Here is a 23,563-nt window from a genome sequence, read left to right as displayed (position 1 = left end):
TCACACTGTAAAAATAGTTAACTACAAAGTAAAAGCCCTGTGAAAAACAAGGGAAGTATAAGATTTATTTACCACAAACTCTGACTGATTTCCAATGTATCTTATGGGCAATTATGCGGATTAAACTGAAACCTTAAGTAATTTATAGTTAGTTTAATCTCATGCAAATAAATGCATCAGAAATAATGACGTGTTTATTTATAATAACACACATTGTGAGGACAATACCTACAGTAGTTTTACTTAACCATGACTTTTTATTACATAGTATATTTCATAATTTGTTACTCAACACCTGGGCCTCTTGCTCATTCTGAGTTTTGAATTCTGTGACGTTTGTCTGGGGTTGATATAACTCTTGAACATTGTTTAGTTACTAATATCACACTGTATAACAAGTAAAAGCCCTTTTGAAAATGCAAAATGCAGGAACTATGAGGTTTATTTACAACAGTGTTTAGCTGTGACTCAGCTGATGCAATGTCCAGCAAACTGTCTGTGATTTAAAATTAATAGCAGTAAAACTCTGCTTTAAAATAAGTTTGTTACAGAACAAATGAGCAGAGTGACTGTGGGAATTTTTTTCTGGACCGCAACTTTGTGTTCATTGCCCAGGTTGGAGGACTTATCTCTGACAGGATCCAGCTGTTTGTTTGTGGGAACAGCTGTGATGGTTCAGTCTACGTAGGTATGGAGACGCCTGTTTTTTTTTTTCTTTTTCTAAATGTACCTTAAAGGGATGTTTTTCAAGTTTTTATTACCCTTATCAACATGGAGAGAAATGTGCAAATATGGTTTATGTTATTACTGTTATTGTTGCAGATTACTGTTCAGAACGTGCTGTTAGAAACTATCCAGTAGAACAAGGAAGGAGGTGCCCTAAGACAATAAATAATATCTAAGTTGACACTCATGTGGTAACTCTCAGTTCAGTCAGTAAATTCAAATAAGTTTTACTCCAGAGAAACATCTAAAGCCATCGTCTTTCTCACGTTCTGCTCGAGAAGAGTCGTTCCTGCTTGTGAACGCACCATTATCGTCCTGTGACAACTCTAATATCTACAGATACTCGGACATCTATGACTCTTTATGCTAAGCTAACGAGTTACAGTTTCATTTGAACTATAGAAACTAAAGTGCATAAAAGGACAAACTATTTCCTCATGTTTATAGTTTTAAATACGTAGTTTTTTAAATCAGGTTACAGCACAAAGACAGAAACTAAGAAGATATTAGTGCAACACAGACTACAGGATATTATTATTATTATAGGGATTATTGCTCCAGAGAAGGGAAGCTCTCATTGTAGAACCATCAGAGACTTGATGTAAATCTGCTGGTCCACACTCCACCTGCAAAACTGGTTAACTGACCACCAATCAGACCAAAAGCAGAGGAAGAACTCGAAGAGAATTCTAAACTAAATCCAAGCAGAATGTTTAAACATGTGGATGAAAAAGGATTTAGTGAGAAGTTTTAATGGTCATCTTTAATATCGGTCTGTAGTAGTATAGTAGCTATTTATCATCAATGACCAGTGGAAATAGTCCAGTTTTTTTAAATAACTCCCCATCTCCTCCTGCTGTTTCTATATAAAAGCATGATTCAATCCTGTACCGTTCCACCTGCTTCCTACAATGTGATATCTGTTAAAAAACAAGGCCAAATTCACACGCGTAACCTCCACAGCTTCCAGAATAATCCGTCTTCACCCCACTCCCCTCAAGGAGACAATAAAAGAGAACTGACTGCAAAGCCTGATACCTGCTCTTAACAGAAGGCCTCTATAAATGGGTCAGAGTGGACTGGATTAAATGTTAGATACTGTTTTGTCTGTCTTCAAGTGTGTGTCTCTGTGTTTTGCTGCGAACTTACTAGATGATCACTAATTCAAAGAATGGTTTGCATTTTATTCTTCTTTACTGTTATTTCAATCGCAAAGAGCGTCTTAGACTTAAGAGGAGATACTGTCTACGTCTTTCACAAAATAAAAAGAAACCTTCTCCCATTTCTGTGTGACAGGATTGTGGGTTTAGTTTAAATGAAAATCACATGATAATCTGTCTTTGTGAACACTATAAGAGACAAATGTTTGTTGTCTGTTGTACATTTGAGATCCAGCCCGACACTTTGTGTGGTGAGGTGTTGTAATGGTCTCCTGTTGTGATTACAATATACTCAAACACTTCAAACATTTCCGTTTTGTGTGATTAGTTGTGTGTCCAGAGTGCTACATCTTGAACTTATGGAAAATAAAATGAAATGAGGGTCGAGACTTGGAAACAAGTGAAGCAGAATAAGAAAACATCTAAAACAACTTTAATGATTTTTTTTTTCTCATTTCATTGACAACAAAAATAAACAATAGAAAATAGAAAGAGATAGAAAGAGGGTCCCAAGCACTGAGTCAAGTAAAGAGGGATGAATGAATTCACTCGTCTCTCAGTCCGTCCGGCGTTTTATCTCCTCCTCCTCTCCTCCCTCTCTCTGTTCCTGTCTCTGTTCTCTTTATTCCTCTCTCCATCCCTCTCTCTCTCCCTCTGCTTCTCCCTCTCTCTCTTGTCCTCGTTCTCCCTCCCCCTGTCTCTGTCCCTGTCTCTGTCTCGCTCCCCCCTCTCTCTTTCCCTTTCTCTCTCTCTCTCCCCCCTCCTTCTCTTCCCTCCTCTCCCTCTCTCCTCTCTCTGTCCTCCGTCTCCTCTCTCCCTCTCCTCGTCCGCCGTCTCTGTCTTCCTCCGTCTCCTTCATCCCGTTCTCGTCCCGCTCGGCGCCCTCCATCTTCACTCCCGTCTGCCCTCGCGGCGCCTCACGTGCACCCTCACGTGCGCGCTCCGCCTTGTCCCTGCGTGAAGACGACTTGTGGTTCGCGTCGTTGTCGTCGTCCTCGTCTTTGTCGTCCTCGTCCTTGCGCCTGGATCGTTTCTTGTCGGGTTTCTCCTTCCGTTTCTTGTCCTTCTCTTTCTTCTTCTTCTTCTCCTCACTCAGTTCTTTCCTCTTCTTCTTCTTCCTGTGTTTGGCGTCAGAGTCTGGAGGACGAAATGAAAACAATTATTGAAGTGATTACACTTGAGCTGGAGACAGTTTCTCATTATTTACTAAAATATTTTAAGGTACCAGGTGTGACAGGTTGTGGTAACATACCTCTAGTCAAGTCAGGAGTAATTTACAAAAATCTTTGTTAAGTTATAACAATAAATAATAAACGTAACTTATACCACGTTTTGTCATAACAGATTTTGACATGAAGTCTGAACAAACAACACAAGTTAAGATCATTCACTCAGTCAGGAAACTTAAATGTTAACTATATTCTGCTAATAATTAGCAAACATAGTGCTGCGTATAAGTTAACTTTGATGTCGTGCGCTATTGTAATTAGAAATGTGTCTGAATTAATTATAAGTTAAAGGTTTCTGACAGGGAGCGAGGGAGTAACGTTAATGGAAACCTGCTCTAACAAAAACTACTTACAGAAACAAACTGATTAAGGTTTGAAGAAAGTTCTCTGAAAACCACCCAACAACTATAAACTCACTGTAATAGCATCAACAGTAGGAGACTCCTCTCACTATGACGTCCTTTGTCCCCACAACCATCAGACTACACAACTAATGCTCCCTTTTTTTTTTTTTTTTTTGCACTGTTGTCGCTCTTTTGCACAGACATGCATGTTAATACAGTCTTATATATATAACACCAGTCTTCCATTAGCGCTGCTCTCACTTACGCTGATGTCCATGTTTGTGTACAAGCTACCAGACACTCAAACTTCCCCCCAGGGGATGAATCAAGTATTTTTCTATTCAAATACTGATGCTGCTGTCTCATAGTTTTGAAGTTGCTGGCAGATCTTAGAGTCCCTGCTGTGGTTGGGCCTTTTATTTATTTATTTATTCTACAAAACAAGCATCTTATTAGTTAAAGAACTCACACACTTTTGCCCTTTACGTCATATTTCGAACGTCTGCCAATAGGAGGCACGATGATTGGGGATGAATATAATTACTGCAAAGCTCAAGATAATCAGCGCGTTTACATGCACAGCTTAATGGAGCTTTGCTCAAAATTCAACTTTCTGAATGTGGTTCTTGTCCCAGTTTACATGCACCGGAGAAAAACTAATAACTGACGGGAACATGTCCTCCTACTCCTCCACACTAGGTGGCGATATGCGTCTTTTCAGCGAGAGTCGTTCATGCTGTAGAACAGCAACACGATGGATAATAGCACAGCTATTTTAAGTGCAGATAAGACGGCGCTATCGCTCAGGTGGTTCTTCTACTGACTCTGTTTTATTCTTATTTGCTTTCTTGGATGTTTTTGTTGCAGGGTCATACGCCAGCGCAGCGGTTGTGGAGCATGTGAACACGCGTTGTCTAGTTTAACTTCAATTAAGGTGCATACATGTTGAGTAAAATCGATTTCCAATCACATTATCTGGGTGTCTTAGTCGGATAAGGAGAACATGGAGTAGAACGTTTAAATGCGCTTAAATTGTCCAGTTAAAGTTGGATTAAGGTTGTTTTTTCACTTGCATGTAAATGTACAGAAATGTTTTTTTTTTTTTTCAGTTCTTCTGCAGGTGCGAAAGTTTGATGAATACATTCTCTCAGATTAAGAAAAGCAAATGTAATTTTATAGAGATATAGAGCAAATTTTGAGTTTAAATAATTTGTCAAAACTGACGGGACCATGACACATATGAAACTAGTTTGTAGCCATAAAAGTTGCCTGGCTAGCAACTGTTTTCAGTCCAGTTACAATGAGAGTTAATTGTCTTGTTTAACATGTTGAGTTCTTCTAAGTAATCTGATGACGAGTAGAAAAAAAAAAAAAGTTCAGTTTCTCTTCAGGTAATTTACTGCAGAAATGAAGGAGGAGGAAAATCTGTCAAACGGCCAAGACATGGTCACACATGAAGAGCTCAAAACCACAGGCTGGAAAATTATCACATTGACAGAATTAACTCAGGCAGCTGGCAGGCGGCTACGCGAGCTCAGAGACAGACACGTCTCCAGATGTCTGACAGGAGACTGTTTTTTTTCTTTAGTTAAAGAAAGATGTGGGAAGGTAAGAAAACTAGAACCTGATCCAATGGTCCAATATACGAGCAAACATAAGACAAGACTTTTAGTTTCTCTGTCAGTTTATCAGTTAAAAATCTAAAGGATTTTACTATTACCTGCCAGACAGTGAATCAGTTTCTGTCTAATATATATAATGAAAAATATAATAAATATATTTTATGTGCCACTTTTAAATCATATACTATCCTAAAGTTATTGTTCCATTTATTTTGCTGCACACTTCTCCTACAGGTTGAGTGATTTACAGAACAGTATTCGCTCACCTGCCTTTACATGAAATTAAGAGAACTTAATCCATAGGGTTTAATATGACGTCAGCTCAGCCTTTGTAGCTAGAACAGCTTCAGCTCTTCTGGGAAGGCTTTCCACAAGGTTTTGTGGGGCTTAATGTAAAAAAAAAACAAAATCCTGAGCCTCAACTTTTTTTCTCAGGGAAGGTATCAAGTTAATTAATTTGAGGAATTATTTGCTGAGCAATTTAACTATTTAATTCAGTTACAGTTTATACAAAAACAACTGTAGATCATATTCTAACTCTAAACTAGAAAATGTACAACCTAACATTTAATAATAGTTATTATTTTACTATCTTCAAGTCCTTCGTTTGTAGTTACGACACATTCTGTTAGTTTCATAAGTTTACGCTCCATCTTTCTGACAACAGTGACTTCGGCTAAGATGATGCCTTCATGAAAACCTGGAAATTTCAACTTTCATATATCATAGCGTTCACGTGACAACTCGTAGGAGAAAAACTAAGTTTGGGATATTGTCACTGTTTGATGAACATTAAAATATGTGCAGCCATTTATTGTTATTTTGGAATCGGTCATTTATGAGTTTGACAACTCGGAGTTGTCTTGAATGCAGCATCTGCTGCAGCTGGATCTCAAACACGTTTTCCAACACCCACCCCTACTTCTGATTGGCTAGTGATGTTAGTTTGGAGAGGGAAAGCTGTGTTACTCTCGTTCCAGAGAGAACTCAATTACCCGCTCGAACCTGGCGATATCCTGCATAAACATGTTTGTTTTTTTTCTTGCTAAATGTCTTATAAGCCCTGTATTTGTGAGGTTAGACACTGATGTTGGACTTGCATCCTATCACAGCACCACGCTGGGATTCACTGAGCCTCATTGTTTCATAAATGTTTGTAGAACCAGTCTGCAAGACTAGATGTTATTATTATGTTACACACGTGTGGCCATGGAAGTGACTGGGACACCTGAATTTCAGTTATCTGGACGAGTGTCTGTGTCCTCGCTGGACTAACCTGAGCTGCTGCTGCTGCTGGAGGAGGAGTCAGAGTCCGAGGAGTCTGAGTCTGATTCGCTGGAGGAGTCTGAGGAGGAGGAGTCTGACGAGGAGGAGGAGGACGATGACGAGGAGGAGTCGGAAGATTCAACTTCCTGGTTCTGGGTCATGATCATCTTTGGTGCGTTCTTCAAATGTTCCCTCAACTCATCCCTGAGAGACAAAGTGACATAACGTTTAGTTTTATGGTCGTTAGTAATGGGTAACTGTCCTATTCATCACTACAGATTATACTGGTTACTTACTAATACTAAACTTTTAATATATATGAATCTTTGAAGTCTCTAAAATAACAATGTCCAATTCTGAACTGTTATTCTTGTTTTTCTCAGCCTTTAGCTTTACTCTTCATTTGTTCTGCACAGAATCCTGAAATTGATTTAACTTGTGGAACATCAGACCTCATCCCCTGACGTCATTGTATCTGTGTATAAAGAGTTATGTTGGTTTGTGTCTCTTACGTGAGTCCACCCAGTCCGATGGAGGTGAAGAAGTTGATGGCGAAGCGAGTGTTTCTGGGGTTATCGCGAGGGAAGAGACCTTCAAAGAACGGCTGCAGGGTCCTGAAACAAACACAAACAGGTTTAGATTTTATAGGACGATACCGTGTCTAAGTCAAATAATAATAATAATAATAATAAAAAATATTCTTCATGCACCTCGTTAATATTTGCAAATGATCTCAGAAAACATAACTTATCGTATATGATGAGAATTTGCCATCTCGCAATGAATGCGTAATAAACGCAAGTTCATGACGTCCTCGCAGCCGTAGCTCAGCTGTTATAAATGCGGCTCCTCATCAATAATATGGAACTGCTTCAGATATCTTAAGGCTGATGAGGAATGAACTTGTCCAAAATGCAAGGTTTGCAAAAAAAAAGATAATGACTAAGGATGATACTAAATAATGCACTGGTTTTATATAACGCTTCTCCATTAGATGCTCAATGCGCTTACAATTGAATGCATTATTCATTTGCACAGTCACACCCTGCTGGTGGTAAACTACCTCAGTAAACTACCTGGAATAACCTTTGGATTATTGGAGCTGTTTAAAAATAAATAAAATAAATTAAACTAACTGTAATTGCCCCTGTTTCTCTATTTCATCTTGATAACTTTTATTTTTTTTAAATAATGTCCCTGTATTCGATTCCAGAAATCACCTTCTGAAATTTAAAAAATGAAAACTAAGCTGAAAATTGCAGGTGGACTCAGTCAGTCCATTACGTACGAAGAGGCTGAAGTGAATTTTAGACTTCTTTGATTAGTCGCTACAGTTTTCTCCACAAATTAAACCTGTAGTTCAGCAGCTTATTTGACCATAACTTGGAAGCATCACTTCATCTCTCAAGACAAAATGTAGAGACAGACCGAGTCAAAAACATGGATTGAAAGTAGAATTTTTTTTTTTTTTATCATGATCTTTAGTTATTACCACCACTCATCATCCATCCCTAGTGGCATCTGTCCAAATGCTAACGAAACACGTGCTGATGTATTTGTTAAAGCAAAGAGATGTTGACATGTGGAGACGTGTGAGGCCAGTTGTGATGAGATCACCCAGGACTAATGTGTGTGTGTGTGTGTGTGTGTGACCGTACATGTCTTTCAGCCTCTGGTTGAGCTTCGGGAGGCCCATGTAGGCACAGAGCTCCTGGAAAAGGATCTTCACAAAGATTCTGCTGGACGACGTTGTTGTTTCTTCACTCATCCTGACACACTCCAACACCTGGTAGAGAAAGAGTCAAAAGACACATCAAGAAGTTTTTATGCAAGTTTGAGGTTGAGGCTCAGGTTTAATTATCACAACTGAGTGTGTGTGTGTGTGTGTGTGTGTGTCCTTACGCTCCAGGGAACAGAGTCGGTGTAGAGCAGGTGTGCGAACAGTCGGGCCACGTTCCTCAGTTTGTTGGTCTCGAGTCGGTGGATCGTTTCGTACTGCTCCGCGAATATCGCTTCAAAACTCTCCATGTACTCCTTCTTCAGCAGACAGAACCTCTGAACACACAGTTTAAGATAATTATAAGTGTCATCTAATTTAAATTTCATGTTTTTTTTTTTGTTTGCTTAATTTAAACACTGACCGATAACAATGATAATTCTGATTTGTTATCCAGGCAAAAAGAAACTGATATTTTGGCCTTTTGACTCAGGTGGAAACTGGAAAACCAGTTATTTTCCTAAATTTAATGAAAAGTCTCGACACCACAAACCACTCAGACAAACATCTACAGCACAAAACATGTTATTTCATCTTTTAAATCAACACCACGTTCTCATATGCTGCATTTCCATCAACCCTAGAAATGAGAAAAACCTAAATATTGTAATAAAAAATAATGGAAACGTCTAAATTTAGAAAAACCTCTCAAATATTTAAAGCTAAAACTTTTTTATGCTCTGATGAGGTGATTTTTCTGACGTATTGATAGAAAAGTTTATTGCAAAAGTACAATGGAGACACTTTTTTTTTTAGATTTCCTCGTCACCAGCGTCACTGGAGATGACGCAGGGGTCATGTGACAAGTTTGTTTTAAGTCCATCTTGCTCAAAGCGAGGTCGAGAATTTAATAGAATTACAAGATATCGAGACTTTAAGTGAGTCAAAGCTCATTCGCAAAAAACTTTCAATAATAACACGTATAAAGCACAATTTTACTATATCGAAATTTCATAAATATCACTTTTTATTTTGTGAAAAACTGTAACGGAAACACAGCTAAAGATAAAGACAAATAAGACGGGTGTGTTTTTTTGTGCGTCTCACCCCGGCCAGCAAACCGAAGAACTTCTCGTAGGTCCTCTGTTGAGCGCAGCAGTCCAGGATCATGTTACACAACTCCTTCTGCTCACACAAATACAACACATCATCATTAATACATGAGCTGTAAGCGAACCACATTATAACTATTATTATATTATTTTTTATTATTATTTAGTGTTTATTTAACCAGGGAAAGTCCTATTGAGAATAAAAATGCAAAGACCTGATCAGGACAGACAGTTCATCTAAAACACAAAGTCACTGACAAAGAAACAACATAAAGAAGAAAATATATATATATGTATATATATATTTTAACATAGGTATGCATTGATATATGTATATAATATATTTTTTAAATGGAATGGGACATGTTAATGTGATCTGATGGTTTTATACGGCTTTGAACAACTGGATGGATTCATGCATTAACTTTATGCTTCTGTTCAAATTCAGGAGTATTGATGGAAACACTTGGTTCTTTGCTTCAATGGAAACGTTGTGTTTCAGCGCGAGTGAGAGCAGCAGAGTGAGACAGAGACGTCTTCAAAGTGTGTTTCAGCTGTTGTGTTGAGTGATTCAGTCCTGATGCCGACTGACAAGGTCACCGGCTCTGACCTCTCACACACACACACACACACAGACACACAAACACAGACACACACAGTGTTTATGTGTGAATACTTGAGAGGACGGTTCCTGCCGAGTGTTTCTTGTCACATTCGGATGCAGCAACCTTTTCTATTTCAGACTAGAAATCAATTCTGCATTAAAATCCTTCAAACAGCTGCCGATGTGATAACGATGCGCAGGCGACAGACGTCGACATGATGAGGTGAAGTTAACCTCCTGAGGCCGGAGCTCTTGTTAGATATGCATTTATAATTTCTCCAAGGTATTTGGGATTAGTAAGAAGCTATGAAGTACAACAACTACGCATCATCTTTGCAGCTTTAAAAAAAATGTCCTCATATGTGGACACTGGGATTATTTTTCTATATAATCCAATAAAGTCACATGTAAAGTATTTATTTTAATTCCTGAACTACAAACATTGAAATCCCAATGTCTTCAAACGAGTACTCGTTAATTAGTGACGTTGTAGCTCGTTACCATTGATAGAATTTGTTAAATTTGTGCATCAAGTTAATAAGCATAAATAAACACGTCCCGTGATTGGTTGTACAATGAATCCAACTAGTGTATTGACCCTTTGCTACCTATAAATGTCAGACTAAAGCGTCCACTTATGAGGACAACAGGTTTAAATGAAGCGGAATAAGCTGCCACAAACCTAAAACTTAATGTCACCGTGTGAGGACGAAGGGTCTCAGGAGGTTAAACAACTACAATTAACTAAACAACAATGAATCACACAAAAAAAGTTTAAAAAACTGAATTCAATCCATAAAATCTACCTAAAATCGAGATTTATCATATGAGACGAGTCTCAACAGGAAAACTGAAAATATGACAGAAGCTCTAACTTTAAGAGCAACTTCAGGCCTGAAAACTAACTGGATTTAAAAAGTGTGACAGAAGAGTTGGACAAAAGCAAAGACATGAGAAATATGTGAAACTAGGAGTTAAATATTCTTAGAAAAAAAAAGAGTTATATTCGCTTGTTGAACGACTTCAAATCCGAGCGTTAAACTCCTGGAAATTGACCAACGTGTTAATTCTGCCACAACTCGTAAGAAGAGTCTAACTTCTCTGCGTTTTGAATCATTTTGTCTTTTAGCAGCTCAAACGGTCACACGGGTTCAGGTCAAAGCTGAGAGGGTTTAACGTCAGAGGGACGAGATGAGGACAGGTGCTGATGCTCGTTCTCACAATCTACAAGTCAACACAACATATGTAACACGTCAACGTTCCTGATGGGAACGGGAAAACCACAGTGTCTCTACTTTTAAATCATTTGAAGACATCCATGCTGTTAAAAACGAATGCAGCTCATCCTGGAATCTGTCAGATTAAAGTTTGAACTTTATCTTTCAAAAGCACCGAACAACACACAATTTAAAAATGCAAATGAATAAATAAAAGATGCCTTCTTCTTTAACATCCTTGAATATGAACTAGTTTTGCGCACCAGTGCAGAAGAAGCAGTTTTTCTGTGTCTTGTACTGTGTTTCCTACACGGATTATGAAATAATGAGGACGCAGACTTTTTGTTTGTATGTTTACGAGTCTCGGTTAAATAAAAAAAAGGGAAAAACGAACCAATATAACAAATTCAAAGAACTAAACAGATATAACAACGCAACACATAAAAATAATTTAATCCCCCTGGAGGAAACTGCAGCGTCGCACCTCTGAATGTCTGAATGTCGCCAACAAACACATCATCATCAAACGCACAAACACACAGGTCCTCACAATGATAAAAAACAGTCAAGTACACAACTGATCGTCTTGTGCTGTGACACGTGACGTTTCTCAGTGCGTCCTGAGCACAACTGACCCACAACTGTCAACATCAGAAACCAGCTATTACTGTTACACAACCCGGCCTCAGGACGACACACAGACACAGACACACAAAGGCAGCGTGTACCTACTGATGTGGGAGCTCTGGTTTTATAAAAGGTCCCAAAAAAAATAAAATAAATAAATAAATAAAAATTCCTTCTTCACGTTTTATGTGTGAGTTAGCTCATCAGCGCCACCATCTGGTCACATTATGTGAGTGATGTGAATGATATAAAAATAAACGTAAAGATGCTTTTAAATCGTAAGTTTTGAGCATTTGTAATAATAACAAAGGTCGTCTAATTAGAAATGTCTGTGATTTGTAAAGTAAAAATTTTGCAAATTATCTGAACAATGAGGTTTTTTCAGGTGCGTTTTTACTTTTTTGAGACTTTTGTTCTGCTTTAACGCAAATGATAAAATCATTAAATCAATCATTAATGTGTTCATCAGCAAAGGAAGGGGTGATTTAAACACTAACAGGTCACTGGTTATTACTTCTCCAGGACAAATAGTGTCAAAAATTATTTTTTTTATCATCCATTATAATTTACAAAGTAATTAAAACTGTCTCTGACAAGTAGCAGAGCCACAACAATGGAACATAAATTTGAGTAAAACACAGAGTTTTTTTTTTATCTGGTGTGAATTCGCCACATGAGGCACAGACATAGGTAGTTTATTTCTGAATCATAGGACGTCACGTGTGAACATGATGCACTGGATTATCTGATATGTAAATGATGTTTTTCATAAAACGTAAACACGGGATCTGTCGTATATTGGTTTGAATATTTCCACCATTCTCACAAGAGGGTTTTGTCGAAGCTCTTGCCGTTGCCGTGCTTTTATTTGTGTGCATGGTGAAAATTTAACAAACATATATTTAAAAAAAAAAAAAAAAATCCTGTGCAAATATTTAGTAGTAAATAAATAACTGATGATTAGCTGTTTGTTATGTGATGCCATAAATTGTAAATGAGGTATAAAAAGGTTAGAAATAACATTCTACATTATATTTTATATAGTATTTTGAGTTGTCAGCTTCCATGGAGTAAAAAATATACTTAGCAATTGTAAACCTGTTTATAAAAACCTCATAATAACTGGAAGCATCACGTTGTGTGAACTCACCGTCTGGCTGTCAGGAAAGTCCATCTTGATCAGTTTGTGGGCGCACTCCTCAAAATCCAAGCTACACAAAAAAAACAAAACAAAGAATCAATCAGTGAGTGTTTATATATGTGAGCTCACGTGGTGAAGTGTCACATAACGTGTGTGTGTTTCTTTGTGCGTGCAAACTTCTCAATCCTCTTGTAAACTGTTCTTCAATGAAACCATGGTAACTAGACTGCACACACACACACACACACACACACACACACACACACACACACACACACACACACACACACACACACACACACACACACACACACACACACACACACACACACATTCACACAGCTCTGTCTGTCTCTGTGAGGACATTCAACAATGTTTAGCACCTCACATTTAACATGAAACACCTTTGAAAAGCCCCAAAAAACCCACCACACCTGAGGCCTATGACTCAAACTGGTCCTCACAAAGACAGCAAAGCACACACAGCTTTAAATATTAGACCGGCTCCATCAAATATAGCAGGAGCTGTAAATAACCGACGACTCCCACTGGAGAAAACTGAGTCACCGACTGTGTGAATGTGTATTTATATGTATAAAAATAAAAGCGTGTGTTCCTCTGAGCGTGTACCTGGACTGGATGGCGAGGTAGATGGTTCGTCTGAAAGCAACCAGGTTGACTTCTGTCTTATCGAAGATGGTGACTTTCTCATCTGTGGGAAGGGGGTGAAAGAGAGAACCCAGCTTTAGGTTTCATTTGAGTGTTTTTACAGCCAGCTGAAACACACGTTCTGCACCTAAATGTCAGTACATGTCAAAGTAAGATGGAAAAACTAGAGGAAAAAATGTTGTGGAAATACCACAAATCTCTGGAAGCAGTGACAACATAAGCCTTGTAAAGAATCTACTTTATATTCCACTGAAGATTTAACAACGCTGAATCAGCTGAAAAGCAGCTGGCAGAGCCTCGACTCATTCCAGTGGAGGCACTAGTGAAACTCCAGGACGGACCCCGAGTCCCAAACATCCATCATCTTTAGTGTGGTAAGGTCTTTATTTTTTATTCCCATTAGCTTCCAGCTAGCTTGGTTACTAGTCTTCCTGGAGTCCCACGCAACAAATTCAGCTACGAAAACAAACTAGAGTTGAAATTGTGGTAAATAACTAAATAGAACAACAAAACAAATGAAATATTTCAAGTGTAAATCAAACAATCACCAATATAGTCTCAGAAATACAAATGATAAATCTAGGAATTTATGTTTTAAATTAGAATCTACTACTGAGTCTTAAAAGTCATAATCATGTCTGAGACAACATGTAAATCCCAAACTAGGAACACATGCAAGATTTGTTTTAAACATCCATTTTTTTTTTGTTAAGATAAAATATAATTTCTGTTGCACTTTTAAGAAGAGGACATATGTGTTGAATTGCACAGTTTACGCCATCTCAGAGAAATAAAAAGTGATTCTGTTTAAGCTGTAAAGAGAAAACATAATTTGTAGTTTTTATATAACTAAATATGTATGTTTTTTTTTTTTTTTTAAATAAGCATTAATTGCATAGTTTTTAAGTTCCATCCTGCCTCAAAAATGTGTTTTTAGTCTGAGAAATAATTGAAGGAATCTTTTTCAGTAGTTTGCAAGATTATTCTGTTAAAAAAAAATATGTGAGAAGATCGTATTGTTAACCCAGTATTAGAAATCATATCAAATCATGAGTTGAGTTTATCGTTACTGAAACACAGGGAACCAAAATACCACATTTTTTCCAGACTTCTCGATACAAAAACAAAGACACAAACAAACAACAAAGATAATAATAATCAGATTCATGGCATGTGAGTAAATAGTTGTGTATTATGTAAATAAATAGTGAAATTAACTGTTTGTCTTCATTTTTCTGAATATATATGTACAGTATAGACATATATATAGACATATGTCTACGTATATATATATATATAGACATATATTCACTCCAGCCTTTCTGCACTATTCAGCTCAGGGCAGCATCAGTCACTTTATGTAGATGGTCTATGCACCATGTCATGTTCTTATTTGTCTACTTTGTATTTACAGGATATATTTTATTTTGTCTCTTTTATATTTTAAATATTTTATGTAAGTTCTCAACGTTTGTGGATGGTAATTTCAATCCTATATTGTGTTGCACATGTCAGAATTGACAATAAAGTTGACTTCACTTATGTCCCCAAGTAATTTATTGAAAATTATAACTAATAGCTCATACAAATAAGTTAAAGATAATATCTACATGGATTTGGACTCATGAGAACAAATGTCTGCACTTCTACGCTCTAGTTACGGGTCCAGCTCCAAAAACACACTATTTTCCATAATGTGATGGGATCTATTAATTCTCCTGTGTGTTCAAAGCAGCCTCCAAGTGTTTTTATATTTCCTGAGCAGTAATTATCTGTTGAATAATACTTTAGGTCGACTCATGCGTCTCACCTTCTCCCCCCTCCTCGTTCTCTTCTTCGTCCTCGTCCTCCTCGTCGCTGCCGTCTCCCTCCTCCCCTGAGTCGCTGCTGCCCTCGTCCAGGATGTCTGACAAAGAGCACAGACGTCTGATCGGTCAAAGATTCAAGGAGGTGACGGCCGACTGGACACTAAACTGTGTGACGTTTTCTCACCTCTCTTAATGGTTTTGTACTTCTCTTCGTTCTCCAGGAAGTCTGGGTCCATCTTAAAGACATCTAACAAAACAACAACACACACACATTAGGGCGACCACATACAGAATATTTCTCACGAGTGCCTCCTCCGCCTCCTCCTCCTCCTCCTCCTCCGACGTCTTACTCAGAATATCGTCGGTGTTGTACTCGTCATCGAGCGGCAGCATGTGTGTGAACTGGTCGTCCTCGTCCACCAGGTCCAGGCCGTCTGGGATCACAGGGTGGTCTTTGAAGCCGTCCTTCCGGATGGCGAACATCACCTCGATCATGTACTGGACCCTCTTATCGATGGCCGACTCGTGAAGGACGTTCCTGAGACGTTCAAATATGGCTGAAAGAGGAATTTATGGTCAAAATTAAATTTGTAATCACGATTATTCATCATGTCAGGGAAAAACTTTTAAACTGTTTTCAGTGCAAAATGAGACTTGAATAAACACTTGATAATAAAAATTTAAATATACAAAGGGCTTATTGAATAAACATGCAGTGCAGGGACACGGACGAGGAAGCGGCGTTAGCTCTGGTCTTCCTGAATTCCTCGTACAACAGATTAGTCTGAGAGATTAGTTGTGTTATCCTGTGGCAGACACAACTCTGCCGCACTCTTTGCATACAGCTCGTTCTTGCTTCACGCCACTCATCCTAAATCCAAAACGAGTCCAGACAATGGACGTGGATCCCCTTTCGAGGCTCTACCCCCTCCCCTTTGATGCTCCTCATCTTCAGTTGCTCAACATGACGACTTGCTCTCGTCAGTAAACCGAGTAAATCGAAGCTGGGTATTGAAACTGCACCCAGCTGGTTCTTTTTGTACCCAGACATAGAAAAAAGCAGACTTTTTCTATGGTTGTTGGCTTGCAATCAATGCACCGTGTGATTGGACCATCACCGCAACAACAGTGGTTTGTATGTTGGTGGTAAAGTTGTGCTTTTGTCTGGAAGAACTTCATGACATCTCAAGAGTGTAACTAACATTCAGTGCGTTTACATGCAGAGCTTAATCGAGCTATGCTCAAAATTCGACTTTGTCGCTACAGTCCTTGTCCCAGTTTACAATCGAATAACTGTTCTCCTCCTCCACACTAGGTGGCGATACGTGTCTTTTCAGCGGGTAAATACCACGTTAATACGGCCCGATTTACGGGTTGACCTATTACATGATATAATAAACAAGAGTCATTCATGCGGCGGACCGGCGTTTCAAACAATAACCAGACGGATAATACTACATTTTTTAAGCATGTACGTAATGTTCGCGCTACTTCTGGTGCAGGTAAGATCCGCGCTATCCCTCAGACGGCTCCGTTTCTCTTCTTCTTCTTCTGCGATCGGCTTTCTTGGACGTTTTTGTTCCGGGGTCACACGCCAGCGAAAGTCGTGGAGCATGCGCACACGCATTATCTGATTGAAAACTTTGATTCAATCGCATTCTCTGGGCGTCTCAATCGGATAATGAGAACTCTGATTTTAATCGGAGTAGTGTGTTTACATGCATTTAAGTTCTCCTGTTATAGTCCGATTAAGGCAATAATTATTTTTTTTCACGTGCATGTAAACGCACTGATTGTTTTTACCAACAATTCCTCCAAACAACTCTCTCTTCCTGGGGCTCCCCAGTCTTGTGTTATCATTACCGTAATGGCAGCTTGTTTTCCATAAAGCGCACCTTCCCAGTGTTAAGTGAGTTACGGTAATTCAAATACTGCAAGCGTTTTTTTTATGCGCAGGTGGATGTTTAGGTCTTAAAGTGTTAATGCTTGATCAGAACTTTAAATGTAAATATCGCAGACGATCAGGTTCATTTAATTGGAGCGGCCAAAATCGTGATCACGATTAAAATCCGATTAATTGTGCAGCCCTAGTATCAGGATAAAAGCTCTGACAGGAGAGGAGGAAAAATAAACTCAAAACTGATGCTGAAATGCTGAATACGGATGCCTCTGTGTACCGTTGATTCCTCGGGGCGAGACCTCGGTCAGCTTCAGTCCGCACTCCTTCAGGAAGGAGATGGCGACCTCCACGCTGTCGTCAGTCGGACGCTCCAGCAGCAGCGTGAGCATCTCCAGACACAAAACCTCATGGGCCTGAAGGTGAGAGACGAGCGAGAGAGAAGCTCGTGAGATTTGAAATCAGCGCTCGGATACTAAACACCGAGGCTGGTAACCAATACATACCACGTTCTGGTTGATGAGATGAGCCACAAACTTGGAGGCTGTCAGGCACTGTTGCTGTAAACGGAGACACAAGACTTATTTATACACTTCACACCAGTGCTGCTAATAAAAGGAAACAATGCTCAGTTTTTACAGCCAATTAAATTGGTTTGAAGGTGTTTAATTGCCACAAACAGCTCATGAGCAGATTGTCCAGACGTTCGCTGCAGCAGGTAAACAGACTCTCTGGACGGAGTTCAAAGCTCTGCAGCTTCTGCCAGTTCTTTCCTTTTATTTAGCCCCAGTTTCTTTTTTCATCTCTGTATTTTGGATTTTCAGTCTGTTCAGGCTGAAACTCACCCAGCTCTGTGACTTCAATCAAAACCACTTAAAAACTGGATATAAAAGAGAGTCGCTGCTATTTGTGAGGCTCTTACTCCAGGGATGAAATTATTTACTCGTGAAGTAAAACTGGTCGTTAAGCTGAAAGATGTAATAATCTTTCCCCTTTCAGAATGAAGAATACAGACTACTGCCACCTACTGGTGTCGGTACAGTTATTATTTTAACAATTATTATTGATGCAGAACGTCTTCGTGGTGCGTTCAAGTGCATTTTCTGATGTTTATTTGGGTGCTCTCTTGAGAGAGTAAGTTCAAAATAGTAGATAGAGATTTTATTTAATTTTTTTTTTCCAGTTTTCTTTTAGATTCGGTGGTTTTAAAAACTGCTGCAGTTCATATAAGTCAGTTTGTTTTATTTACTAGTTTACACTAAGAGAAGGTTGCACATCACTCCTGCCCTTTATTCACTCCACTGGCTTCCAGTCCATTTTAGAATTGATTCAAACTTTTAATGTTTGTTTTATTTATCTGAGATGATAACTGTTCGTGAGTGTGGCAGAGCTTTGAGGTCGGCTAACTTAGCTTTTTCTGGAAGTGCTCAGGTCAAAACTTACACTGGGGGTACAGAACCTTCCCGGGCGATATTCTGCATCTTATTACTGACCTGGGCCTTTTTAAATCTTAACATAAAACTTCTTTTTGTTGCTTTTATTTTTTAATCATACTCGTTTTCTGGTGTGTTTTTAATTGTTGTACGACCCCTTGTTAAGCATTTCGTTCACCTCTGGGTTGTTGTAAAGTGCTGCATAAATAAAGTATAAAGTGATGTTTCAAGGCAAGTTTCTGTGTGGTTGTGTGTTCAATATTAAAACAACGGGCGCTTGGCTCATGATTGAATCTGGTGTAAATGCATAGGATTGTGACTTTTAAGTGAATTAATCATTTCGACCAACCCTTTCACTGTGTAATCACTCCGTGCATCACCAGTCAGACAGACAGACAGACAGACAGACAGACAGACAGACAGACAGACAGGTACCTTGAGGTTGCGGCGGTAGCTTCTCCTGAAGGCCAGGATGAGGCGTTTGAGGATCAGCTCTCCAATCTGAGGGAACTTTGAGTTGATGATGGCGACGACAGCAGCGTAGACGTGAGTGAAGATGGGCGACGCTGCCTGAGCCTGCAGCACAGAGCGAGCCAGCAGACCTCTGACGAACGAACAAACGGCAGCATTTTATCACTCCTCTCACAGCTACAACTACACATACTTTAAAACGGGTTGTTAGTGTTTAGTTGTGCGTGTGAGTTACTGCTCACCTCCCCCTGACTATGTTCTCCTGCAGCAGCTCCTGGATGATGTTGACAATGTTGGACACGTTGACTTTGTTGATGAGACCGTTGATGGACTTCTTCAGAGCCTCCCAGCTCATCCTCTGATACGCCAGGCTGCACATTTCAACAGAGACATATTCACAGAGCTGCAAACGTCAGAGCGTCCTCAAATGCAACAGGTTCAACAGATGCATGAAAGGAATGAGTAAACTCTCACCTGCTCTTGTCAGTGATCTGCTGCTGCATCATGCGTAGCTTGGCGGGAGGTATGTAAGCGCCTCCGGTCCTCGTCAGGATCGGATCCAGCTCCTCCTTCTTCTTCTTCACCGGCGGCTCGTCGGCTGCGGCCGCGTCCCTGTCAGCCGGAGGAGAGGCGGAGCGGCCCCGCCTCCTGTGATCAAACTCAGCGTCCCGATTTCCTCGCCGGTCAAAGCGACCGTTCCTGTCGTCGCGGCGATCATCGTAACGATCGCTGGTTAGAGCGGAGAAAAAGGACGATATTAATTTAATGAAAAGACACAGACTCAAATGTTTCCTGGCCTTGGGTTGGGTGGTATAAACACAAATGTATATCACAGTATTTTTCAAAATTTTGACAGTTTTTTTCATGCATAATCACAGAGGGAGGAAGTGAATGCAGTAGATTGACGAAGCACTACTTTATGGACTACTTTATTGTGATGATGAGTAAATATTGTAGAATAACCCCACACTAGTAACACTAGTAGTAAAACAGGCCCTGTGTTAGCAGAGCCTGCTGACGCGGAAATCCGGGGACATTTACAGCTCGGAGATATATATAAATATATATATTTTTTAAATGTTATCAAGAAGAAACTAAGAAATGGGACAGTATTTTTACAGATTTATTCATATTTAAACATATTTAAAAAGCTATGTCTGTAACATTAGTACCAGTGTGACCAGCTACTGTAATAATTGTAGTCTGTGCACATCTATTTTTTTCTCATTCATAAAAAGCTAAAATTGGGAACATTTTCAGGGACAGGTCATCCAAAACGGGGACTGTCCCCAGAAATTGGGGACGTCTGGTCCCCCTAAAAAACAAAACAAACCAAAAACAAACAACTGACTAGGGGACTTTTTTAGGCACAAGTCTTCTTGTTTTGCTGCTTCATTCTTTGGACATCTTCACTACGCCTCAAAGCGATGCGTCGCATCATGTGTGTTTAGAGGTGCTTCACTGAAAATGGTCCGGTCTGAAACAGTGTCTCACTGCGCAGCGTTCTGAACGCTGTATAATCAAATACACCGGTATATTAAAAATTCATATCACAAAGGAGAAAAATACCTGTATTCAGTATGAACCTGTACACAACGCCCAGCACGATCCTACACTATAGTTCTGGTTTGAAAGTCTGTCTCTTACCGGCCGTAGCGTCTTCTGTCGTAGCGGTCTCTGGATCTGGATCGATCCCGTCCCCTTGACCTGGACCTTTCCCGTCCCCTGGATCGGGACCTCTCTCTAGATCTGGATCTGTCTCTTCCCCTGGATCTGGATCTCTCCCTAGATCTGGACCTGTCTCTGTCTCTGGATGCGGACCGGTCTCTTCCTCTGGATCTGGATCTGGATCTGTCCCTCTCTCTTGATTCAGATCCGTCCTTGTCTCTGGATTTGGATCGGTCCTTCTCTACGGATTCGGATCTCTGGGAAAGCAAATGAGCAAAAGAGTGAGCAAATTTCTTTCATTCTTCACATGTTAAAATGATCTGGAACAATGTGAATGCAGGAGGGTTTCATGCTTATCAGAATAATAGAGACAACCAAGCTGTTTACACTCAGTCTGGCTGAGATCCTGCATTAAGTAAAAGCCCGGAGAGCTTAAGTTTAAGATGACATTAACGGACACAAAGTCCTCTTCAATTTGTGATACTGTCAATCAACGAGCTGCGTTTCTATTCAGAGCTTTCTTCACAAATCTGTCCAGCTACATTGTTGCCATGAAAAACTTTGCATAATTCAGAATATATTAAAAAACAAAAAACAAAATATAAACTTTTGTTACTTATTTGGACCCAAGTAAGATCTGAATTTACACTGAATTGAATCAGTGCGCTCAAATGTCACCAACATTAAACCTCGCTTACCTTGATCTGAGCCACACTGCTCCTAATCTTCCTCATTGCGCCTTGATGTACATCATCTTCATCGCTGCTGCTGCTGCCGTCTGAGCTGCTGGACGCTCGGCTCCCGGACGGGGAACTGTCTCTACTACTGGCCTGAGGGGACGGATGTTCTTTGGGGCTTCTCTCGCCGGGGCTGGACTCCTGGGGCTTCCCTGCTGCTGGACTGGACTCATCCTCTGAAGGTCGGAAAAACAGACAAAGAAAGAGTGTTAGGACATCACAGCTCCTGTTACTACAAGAAAACAAAATCATAGCAGCGGGTTTTACTCACCACTGTGCTCTTTCTTTGCTGGAGACGGACTTCGACTTCTGTCTGGAGAGTCCATACCTGAAACACACACATGCACAATTATTGTTTTTTTTTGACTGTAAGTCTTGCATGTTGGTGTTACACAGGGTTTCTGCAGGTTTGAACAAGTGGAATTTAAGACTTTTAAAGACCATTATGAGTAAAATAAGGAAAATCAGAGACCCAGAGTTAGTTTTATTTCTGCGTACAGTTAATAGATATATTTCATAAAGAACTAACTGTGAATGCCAAGACCTACAACGCAAATATGCTCGTATTTAAGACTTTTTGAGGCCTTAAATTGGGACTAACTTTTGCAGACACCCCGGTTACAGATCTGATCTGTCTCCCACAGGTAATATTTTATTTTTTTAACATAAAAGAAGTTAAACAAATCCATATTTTGTCCAATCATTTGTTTTATTTCAGAGTAATTAAGAAGACAATGACTAAGGCTAAAACCTCTTACATTAACAATAAATAATGAATAATCATTTTCTTGATCAAACATAATGTCTTTAATCTTTAATCAATCCTGTATGTGTGTTGCACAGGTCAGAATTGACAATAAAGTTGACTTTTACCTTGAATTTAAAATTGAAAGCATGAACATTTTCATAACTAATAATCATTACAATGCTGTGATGGCTTCAGATTATTTTGTTTTTAGTCCAGTGACCATAGCATAAACACACATTTCACAACCACAGCAGACAATAACATCACCACACTCCTGAATAAATACTACAAATAGAGAAACGACGCTTTATATACCAATGTAGATTGGTTTAACTTAGCTTGTAGCTAACAAACAGGAAGAGCTAACACTATGACAACTGGCCGCTTGTTGTACTGATAATAGCAAATGAACAGTTCTTACGTCTGAATGATTAGGTTAAGATTAATTTGGGTATGTTATTATAACAACAATGTCATCTGCTATTTAAGACCCATTTCCAACGAACTCCTTATTATTATCGCCATGTGTTTGGATGAGCTACAGTTAGCCAGCCTGCTAATACCATAGCTGTGCTAGTGTGTCGCTAAAACCTTCAATTACTTTCACTCTTCGCCTATGAATAAAATTGCTGGCCGCTTAACTAACTTTGTTTGGTGTTAAATGTTAACTTACCGCTCAGTTTTCCGACTTTTCTTAAATCAGTGTCGTTCTTCTGGCGGAAAACCTCCTACGACATCCGCTACCACTTCCGGGTCAAGGGTAACTTCCGACTTTCAGAATAAAGTCCAAATATTCAAAAGGGGGGAATAAATTAATAATGATAAAAATAATGATAAAATAATGATTTCTGCCAGCTGAAAGACTAACACCGATGAATCTGTAGTTGGAGTGATAGTTTAAACCGTAAAAACGTGAACAACCAAACCCTCACATATATATTTCCTTATATATTATTGGACTCCGGACTCATCATGTGCAATAACTTCTGTGCAATAATTTTCCGCTGTGCAATAGCTCATATTCAATGTTATTATAGAGCAACAACTAGGAACACGGATTCACTTGTATGCTTGTTCATATTGTTATATATATTTCTTATAATTTTTACATTGATGTGTGTATTCTTACTATAATTGTCTACTACTCTTACTTATTCTTATTGCCTACATCGCCCTTTGTCCTTAACGCTGGTAAACTTTGAGTAGGAGCTGCTGTAACAAAAAGTAATTTCCCCCTACGATCAATAAAGTAATTCTGATTCAGGAATTGCAATAACAAAGAATTTAAACGTAATAAGTTTACAAGATGTGAAAAAGAAATATCAAGTCGAGTGCAGGGATGTTTTTGTCCCAGATATTTAGAGTTG

General features: G+C 39.2%; 1 protein-coding gene across 1 annotated transcript; it reads right to left on the bottom strand.

The window, feature by feature from the left end:
• Window positions 1-2,297: 2,297 nt before the first annotated feature.
• Window positions 2,298-21,796, bottom strand: cwc22 (CWC22 spliceosome associated protein homolog). The gene is made up of 20 exons (XM_047601884.1): window positions 21,720-21,796; window positions 21,410-21,624; window positions 20,691-20,968; window positions 19,518-19,772; window positions 19,286-19,414; window positions 19,008-19,176; window positions 17,646-17,699; window positions 17,420-17,555; window positions 15,593-15,799; window positions 15,427-15,489; window positions 15,245-15,340; window positions 13,396-13,477; window positions 12,775-12,835; window positions 9,172-9,249; window positions 8,250-8,402; window positions 8,006-8,133; window positions 6,860-6,961; window positions 6,358-6,551; window positions 2,792-3,023; window positions 2,298-2,739 (listed from the first exon to the last, which is right to left on the bottom strand). Exons 1-20 carry the CDS (start codon window positions 21,772-21,774, stop codon window positions 2,460-2,462), a joined length of 2,967 nt encoding a protein of 988 aa, XP_047457840.1. The 5' UTR covers window positions 21,775-21,796; the 3' UTR covers window positions 2,298-2,459.
• Window positions 21,797-23,563: the final 1,767 nt, after the last annotated feature.

Source organism: Mugil cephalus, chromosome 12, assembly GCF_022458985.1.
Source record: "Mugil cephalus isolate CIBA_MC_2020 chromosome 12, CIBA_Mcephalus_1.1, whole genome shotgun sequence".
Lineage (NCBI taxonomy): Eukaryota > Metazoa > Chordata > Actinopteri > Mugiliformes > Mugilidae > Mugil > Mugil cephalus.
The sequence above is the reverse complement of the archived record's forward strand: the minus strand, read 5'-3'. Positions and strand labels throughout refer to the sequence as shown.

Excerpts from the sequence above, each read along its gene's own strand:
- cwc22 (XM_047601884.1), bottom strand. The coding sequence starts at position 21,774 with ATGGACTCTCCAGACAGAAGTCGAAGTCCGTCTCCAGCAAAGAAAGAG. Across the intron at positions 21,625-21,719 it reads AGCAAAGAAAGAGCACAGTG|AGGATGAGTCCAGTCCAGCA; the intron begins GTGAGTAAAACC and ends TCCGACCTTCAG. Across the intron at positions 19,415-19,517 it reads CAGATCACTGACAAGAGCAG|CCTGGCGTATCAGAGGATGA; the intron begins GTGAGAGTTTAC and ends TGAAATGTGCAG.